The sequence below is a fragment of the Notolepis coatsorum genome (genome assembly GCF_963971535.1).
Source record: "Notolepis coatsorum genome assembly, chromosome: 11".
Classification (NCBI taxonomy): domain Eukaryota; kingdom Metazoa; phylum Chordata; class Actinopteri; order Aulopiformes; family Paralepididae; genus Notolepis; species Notolepis coatsorum.
Genome location: NC_140175.1, coordinates 84,612,598 through 84,620,097, shown reverse-complemented (window position 1 = coordinate 84,620,097; position 7,500 = coordinate 84,612,598). Strand labels below are relative to the sequence as shown.

The window sequence follows — 7,500 nt, the reverse complement described above, 5'->3', positions numbered from 1 at the left end:
ATTCTGCAGGAATAGCTCTTTAGTGGAATACACAAAACACGTTGTCATTTCCCCCCCCCCCCCCCCCATCCATTTCATTCAGTCCAATCCAATCCTCCCTGTTCAAGCTCAGATAGATCCCCAATGGTAACGTGAGGCTAGATTGATGAAAAATTTATGGAAATCGATAATACAAAAAAATAGGGATGTCCGATATTATCGGCCTACCGTTATTATCGGCCGATATCGGCATTAAAATGTGATATCGGAAAATATCTGTATCGGTTTTCAATTTTTATTATAATTTTTTTTTTTTACATTTCTATATCCTTTATTTACCCAGGCAAGCAAGTAAGAACAAATTCTGATTTAATTTATTGTCAAAAGTATGCATAATGTTGTGTTAATTCCACAACAAGAGATATGTAATGTTAATGACCTGAAATTATTAGATTTTTGGGGGGGGGGGGGGGGGCCCTGCATATATCGGTTGATATCAGTTGATATCGGTATCGGAAATTAAGAGTTGGACAATATCGGTATATCGGTATCGGTAAAAAAGCCAATATCGAGCATCCCTAAAAAAAAACGATTACAGTAAATAACGAGATTTCTCGTCGTTGGCACTCAACGCATGGCATGAACTAACGAGATTTCTCGTGGCTGGCACTCAAAGTGTTAAAGATGGCATATTTTAATAGTTGAGGTCCCCTAAACATGTCTTTGAAGTTTATTGCAGAAAAAAAACACTCAGATAATGCATTCTAACAGCCTCTCTGTTTCAGTCCTGTTCTCAATGGGCTGTTTCTGTGCATGTAAGGAGTGAGCCTCTTTTATCGTACACATACGATAATCATCGTACATCTAGCAGCGGTGCCCGAGCCTGTACCATCGAACGAAGTTCAGATGCAACTTTCAGACTAGACGTTGCGGATCAAATATGACTCAAGAGATCCAGCAATAGCCTAGCAATCATTAGTCATTACAAATGTTGTCAGAAACATATTTTAGTTAAAATTTTATGTAGAAACATCTTGTACACGCGCATTTTATCAAGATATCTTGACCACGCACATTATTAACTGTGGCGATTGTGGCTGCAATTCTGAATGGCTTGTTTCAACAGGGTCTTGTCACAGCTGAACCGCAGAAAAGGCACAATGTACAAATATCTTCCCAGATTTGGGACAACCCCTCATTCTGTAAAAAATGCAACATTTTCACAATGGGTCCCCTTTACTGTAACTCTGAAGCAGTGGACTGCTGCTCGTGATGTAATGTTCTGGGGGGGAGCGTGCTATTTGGTGTAATTCTTACCTTGACCGATAGAGGCCTGTCACGGAATACTGGGAATTCTTACCTTTCCACCAGTTTGCCATGTCAGGAGAAGTATAACAAGTACATAAGAGTAGGTAAGAGATACAGATATAGATATATACAGGTATAGATATAGTATACAGGTATATATTTAGTATATACAGGTATAGATATAGTGTATATACAGGCATGTAAAAAGGATTATATGCTGGTATATTCAGACGGGTGTGGATAGATATATTTACGATAAACATAAATATATATATACAGCATTATTGTACATGACTATCATACAGAGTTATAGGGGTAGACTATAGTTGAGGCAGGTAGTTATGATTACAGTGTAAGGCAGTTGTAGACAGTGAAAGCAGTAGGTAGGTATAAATTGAGTATGGTCAACAGAGTTCAGAGTTCGTACAGTATGGGTAACAGAGCCTAGGGTATAGGCAATGGGATTCAGAGTTCAGAGTTTATAAGGTCTGGGGGTGGGGGTGTTATCGTGGCACAGCGTTCAGAGAGATGACAGCTGAGAGGAAGAAGCTGTTCTTAATTAATCTGTGTCTTTATTGCTCCGTCCTGTTCCCAGTGTTGCTGTACAAGCCAGTAGACCGAGTGACTCGCAGCACGCTGGTTCTACATGTGAGTCAAAACATTACTCAGGCCGCGTCAGCTCACATTTAAAACACCAGCACCGCATATGTTTGAAGTAAATGTTTATTTTTAATGACCTGCTTTCAACATCTGCTTTATAGAGGAAATGAGGGTGTGAGTTTTGTTTTTTCTGTGCGTGTAGGTGTGTGTGTGTGTGTGTGTGTGTGTGTGTGTGTGTGTGTGTGTGTGTGTGTGCGTGCGTGCGTGTGTGCGTGTGCATGGGTACGTTTATACATTTGTGTGTGTTCTTTCTTTTCGAGGACCAAAATGTACTGTAGGGACAATCATTGCTAATTAGCTTAGGCTATAAATGACATGTGGCAGTTCTGGTGAATGATCACTGTTTATGTATCCATCCCCATTCAAATAAACATTCAACTCAACGTCCTCATAGTTTTAATCCATTCACAGAACACCCACAACATTATTTTCTCTCTCCTTACAAGAGAAAATGTTAGTTTAGCGGTTCTGAAATGATTATACAGTATGTAATGATAGGGGGCGACAGTGTGTCAGGAGGTAGAGCGCTCGTCTGGTAATCATGAACGTAACCCAGTTCGATTCCAGCTCCTCCTGGCAGTGTGGCGAAGTGTCCTTGAGCAAGACACTTAACCCCTAACTGCTCCCAGGATGAGCGGGTTGGCACCCTGCATGGTTGCCTCCGCCGTCAGTGTGTGACTGTGTGAGTGAATGGGTGCAGTCCATTTACCATTGATGATAGTAATGTAAAGGTGTGTATGTTGTAGGACCTGCTGAAACACACTCCCTCGAGTCACCCAGACCACCCGCTGCTCCAGGACGCTCTGAGGATCTCACAGAACTTCCTGTCGTCCATCAATGAGGAGACCACACCCAGACGCCAGTCCATGACCGTCAAGAAGGGAGAGGTGAGCGCTGTGTGTGTGTGTGTGTTTCAAGTTTCAAGTTTCTTTAATAGTTGTCATACAGAAGTACAGAATACTTTTATACAAAATGCTTCTTACTGTTACGCTCCAGAGACTGTGCAAGACAAGATAAGTATGAAATAAAATAACATAGTATAGCATGTAAATTAGAAGTAAAAAAATGGAGAGGAGTATAAAAGTTCCAGTGGCATCAGTTCGAACAAATGATGTAACTTCGGAATATTTCCCCCTACAACGCGGTACAAGACAGGGTTGCCCTCTCTCTCCGCTACTATTTGCGCTAGCGATCGAGCCACTAGCTATTGCCTTTCGCATGGACCGCCATGTCCAAGGCATCATTAGAAATGGACAGGAACAAAGAATCTCGCTATATGCGGACGATGTCCTGCTGTATATCACGGATCCAGCGGCCACACTTCCACGTGTCCTTCATATACTACACGAGTTTGGTGTTTTTTCTGGCTATAAATTAAACTTAAACAAGAGTGAACTCTTCCCCATAAACTCCTTAGCTAGAAATATCCCCCCCTCTAGGTTCCCCTTCAAGCTTAACCCCAAGCAGCTTCCGTTACCTGGGCATAACGATAACACATAAACATTCTAATCTCATAGCGTCCAACTTCACCCCTCTACTGGAGCGCACCAAGCAGGATTTCATCAGATGGTCATCACTTCCTTTATCACTTGTTGGCAGAGTGAACACTGTGAAAATGAACACATTACCGAAATTTCTGTACTTATTTCAAAATATTCCAACCTTCATTCCAAAGTCATTTTTCAAAGCCCTCAACAAGGCAATATCAGATTTTATTTGGAATAAACGCCCAGTCCGAATAAATAAAATGGCCCTCCAGAAGCCTAAATCGCAGGGAGGCTTCGCACTACCCAATTTCTTGGTCTACTATTGGGCTGCAAATATTCACAGCATTCTCTATTGGAGTCATTCCCATTACGGACTCTGTCAGTGGGTACCGGCATGGGTGGACATGGAAAGGGCATCTTGTTCTAGAACATCCTTACAATCCTTAGTTTGCTCTCCGCTCCCAGTCACAACCGCCCAGTACACCAACAACCTCTTAGTACAACACTCCCTCCGGATCTGGTCCCAGTTCAGAAAACACTTTGGTCTCCACGCTATGTCACCGTCGTCACCTGTCCACAAAAACTTCCTTTTCCCTCCCTCTATGGTGGATGAAACCTTCAGCAACTGGTTTAAGAATGGCATTCTGAACATTTATGATTTGTACCAAGACAGTTCATTTATGTCTTTCACACAACTGTCCCTAAAGTTTAACTTACCAAAAACAATTTTTTTCAGATATCTACAGATACGTGATTTTGTTAAGAGCAAATTTGACCAGTTCCCCCATACACCTCCAAAAATGTTGATCGATCGCATCTTGGAGGTGAAGGCTGTAATCAAAGGCTCAATATCTAAACTATATAACATCATATCCCTATCCCTACCCTCCTCAGTATTGGCTATAAGACAAAACTGGGAGTCCGATCTAAATCATCAATTTACAGACAAAGAATGGGAAAACGCTCTTGCCCGAATACACTCTTCTTCAATATGTGCCTGCCATTTACTGATACAGTTCAAGCTCCTCCACCGTCTATATTGGTCAAAGACTAGACTGGCGAAGATAAATCCAGGCATGGATCCCACATGCGACCGGTGCCACCAAGCCCCTGGCTCACTTATTCATATGTTTTGGTTCTGGACTTCCATTTTTAAATCTTACTCAGATATATTTTTTATGAATATTGACCCATGTCCTCTTATTGCACTATTTGGTTTAACACCGGAAAACGCTGCAATATCTATTGGGCAATCCAATGCCATGGCCTTTGCCTCACTCATTGCCAGACACCTCATCCTATTCAACTGGAAGGCAGCCACTCCCCCTTCACACTTACACTGGATGAGGGATGTCATGTCTCTTATACATATAGAGAAAATCAGATTTACAACACAAGGCCACACAGATATCTTCCACAAAACATGGCAGCCCTTCCTATCTCATTTCAAAACCCAAATGACTCCACCCAAACTTGGGACCCCATGACCCCCCCTCCTCCCCCTATCTACCTTCATGACACTGCTAGCCCACGCATGGCTGGGGAGATGGCATTGTGGTGGTCTGCTAAGGGTGTTAAATTTACTTTCCATTTTATTTGTTTCACCATCTGGAAATCACGCTACCAAAATGGAGAGTATCATTTATATTATATATTATTATTATATATATATTTTTCTTTTCCCCCTTTTGCTTTCTTTTAATTTTCCTTGTTTTTTTTGCGTAGCTTTGTCTGCCACATCTGTACTTTTGTTTAATTATTTAAATGTCTATATTTTTTATTTTTATTTGATTTCTTATTTTTTTTTACATGTATGTTTGTCGTCGCCCTCACTGGGTGGGATGGGTGGGATTAGGGGATAGGAATGGGGAAGGAAATGGAAGTTGTATAATTTGGATAACTGAAATGTATAAATGTACTAATTCTTCCAATAAAAAAAGATAAACCTAAAAAGTAAAAAAATTAGGTCACAGTGTTCAGTATAGACATATGTACAATGTTCGATGCAGAATAGACGTAACTGAGTTACCATATAATATACAATATACTATGCAGTGTACTAATATACAATACTATATAGTGCAAGGCAGAAATGGGATGAGGTGCAATTTAGGTACAATTTACAGTAGGTGTACGAGTTGTAGTGCAAATCCTTTATCAATAAATATAAAGTGTGTTTGTGTGATCTAAAGTGGAGAGTGGGTGCTGCAGTGTGTTGTTTGTTTAAGTGAGTGTGTGCGTGTGTGTGCTGTGTGCATTTGATGGTTGTTGCATAGTGATTATTGTTCGTTTAGCAGCCTGATGGCCTGGGGATAGAAGCTTCTTCTGAGTCTTTCTGTGCTCGCCTTAAGACTCCGGTTTCGCTTGCCTGACCGCAGCAGTTCAAAGAGGCAGTTGTTCGGGTGGCTGGAGTCCTTGATGATTCTCTTAGCCTTCCCCCTGCACCGCTTGTTGTAAATGTTCTGGAGGATGGGAAGCCCCCCTCCAATTGTGCGTTCGGCTGAACGTGTCACTCTTTGTAGTCTGCTACGGTCTTGTGCAGTGCTATTCCCAAACCAGGAGGTGATGTTGCCAGTCAGGATGCTCTCCATTGTACATGAGTAGAAGTTCCTAAGGATCTTCTGACTGACTTGGAACTTCCTTAGGCGCCTGAGGAAGTAGAGGCGTTGTCGTGCCTTCTTCACAACACTGTCAATGTGTGTGGTCCATGTCAAGTCCTCGGATATGTGGGCTCCGAGGTACTTGAAACTGTTCACTCTCTCAACCGGTGCCCCGTCGATGCTGAGGGGGCTGTAGTCCTTGACCCCCGACCTCCTGAAGTCCACAATCATCTATTTTGTTTTGCTGACGTTCAGGGAGAGGCAGTTCTCCTGACACCACTGTGACAGATTCTCTACCTCTTCCAGGTTGGCCCTCTCGTTGTTGGCAGAGATCAGGCCCACCACTACTGTGTCATCAGCAAATTTGATGATTGTGTTGTTGTTCCGCTGTGCCACGCAGTCATGTGTGTACAGGGAGTAGAGGAGGGGGCTCAGAACACAGCCCTGGGGGGCCCTATGTTGAGCGTGATGGATGAGGAGGTGCAGTTGCCTGCTCTTACCACCTGGGGTCTGCCCGTCAGGAAGTCCAAGACCCACTGGCAGAGGTCATAGTTCAAGCCCAGGTCCCTGAGCTTGGCTATGAGTTTGGAGGGGACTATGGTATTGAATGCTGAGCTGTAGTCGCAGTCATGTGTGTACAGGGAGTAGAGGAGGGGGCTCAGAACACAGCCCTGGGGGGCCCTATGTTGAGCGTGATGGATGAGGAGGTGCAGTTGCCTGCTCTTACCACCTGGGGTCTGCCCGTCAGGAAGTCCAAGACCCACTGGCAGAGGTCATAGTTCAAGCCCAGGTCCCTGAGCTTGGCTATGAGTTTGGAGGGGACTATGGTATTGAATGCTGAGCTGTAGTCGATGAACAGCATTCTCACATAATTCCCCTGCCTGTGTGTGTGTCTGTCCATGTGTCCTTGCTTTCCTATTCTTTTGGGGACTGAATGTCCCCAATGGAAGTGGGGACATACAGCAAATGTCTATCCTTGTGGGGACTTTTGTTGGACCTCACAAGGACAAGGGGCTTTTTTGAGGGTAAGGATTAGGGTTTAAGGTTAGGGTTAGGGCTTGTTAAGGTTAAGGGTTAGGTTAATGGTTAAGGCTTACGGGTTAACAGTTAAGGCTAAGCATTTGGGTTAAGGTTAAGGGGTTAGGGTTTGTATAACTACTGTAAAAGGCCTTTAGATACCAGCCACTGATCCTGTTATTACTTTGACTGAACTGGTTGACATATAATACATGTTTCTTATTTAGAGATGTCTAACATACTTCTGTGTGTGGAAAAGGCAGAAGATCAAGCCCCTTTGCTTTGATTTCTGATATATTAAGTGTGTTATTCTCCAGTATCTTTAGTATCAGCCTGATAGTACAGTACCAGGTACAGGAACAGTGCAGCCATACCAATGGGTGAAACACTGGCTGGAGACCTCCATTCCCTAGGAGCAGAATCCATGACCATATATGGCAACACCCATG

At 43.1% G+C, this 7,500-nt stretch overlaps 1 protein-coding gene across 1 annotated transcript in view; it reads left to right on the top strand.

Moving 5' to 3' along the window:
* Positions 1-7,500, top strand: part of LOC311237277 (breakpoint cluster region protein-like) — a 125,171-nt gene that overhangs the window by 60,981 nt on the left and 56,690 nt on the right. The window contains 2 exon segments of the mRNA XM_084325081.1: positions 1,883-1,935; positions 2,694-2,834. Of these exon segments, the coding sequence (XP_084181207.1) occupies positions 1,883-1,935; positions 2,694-2,834 (194 nt within the window).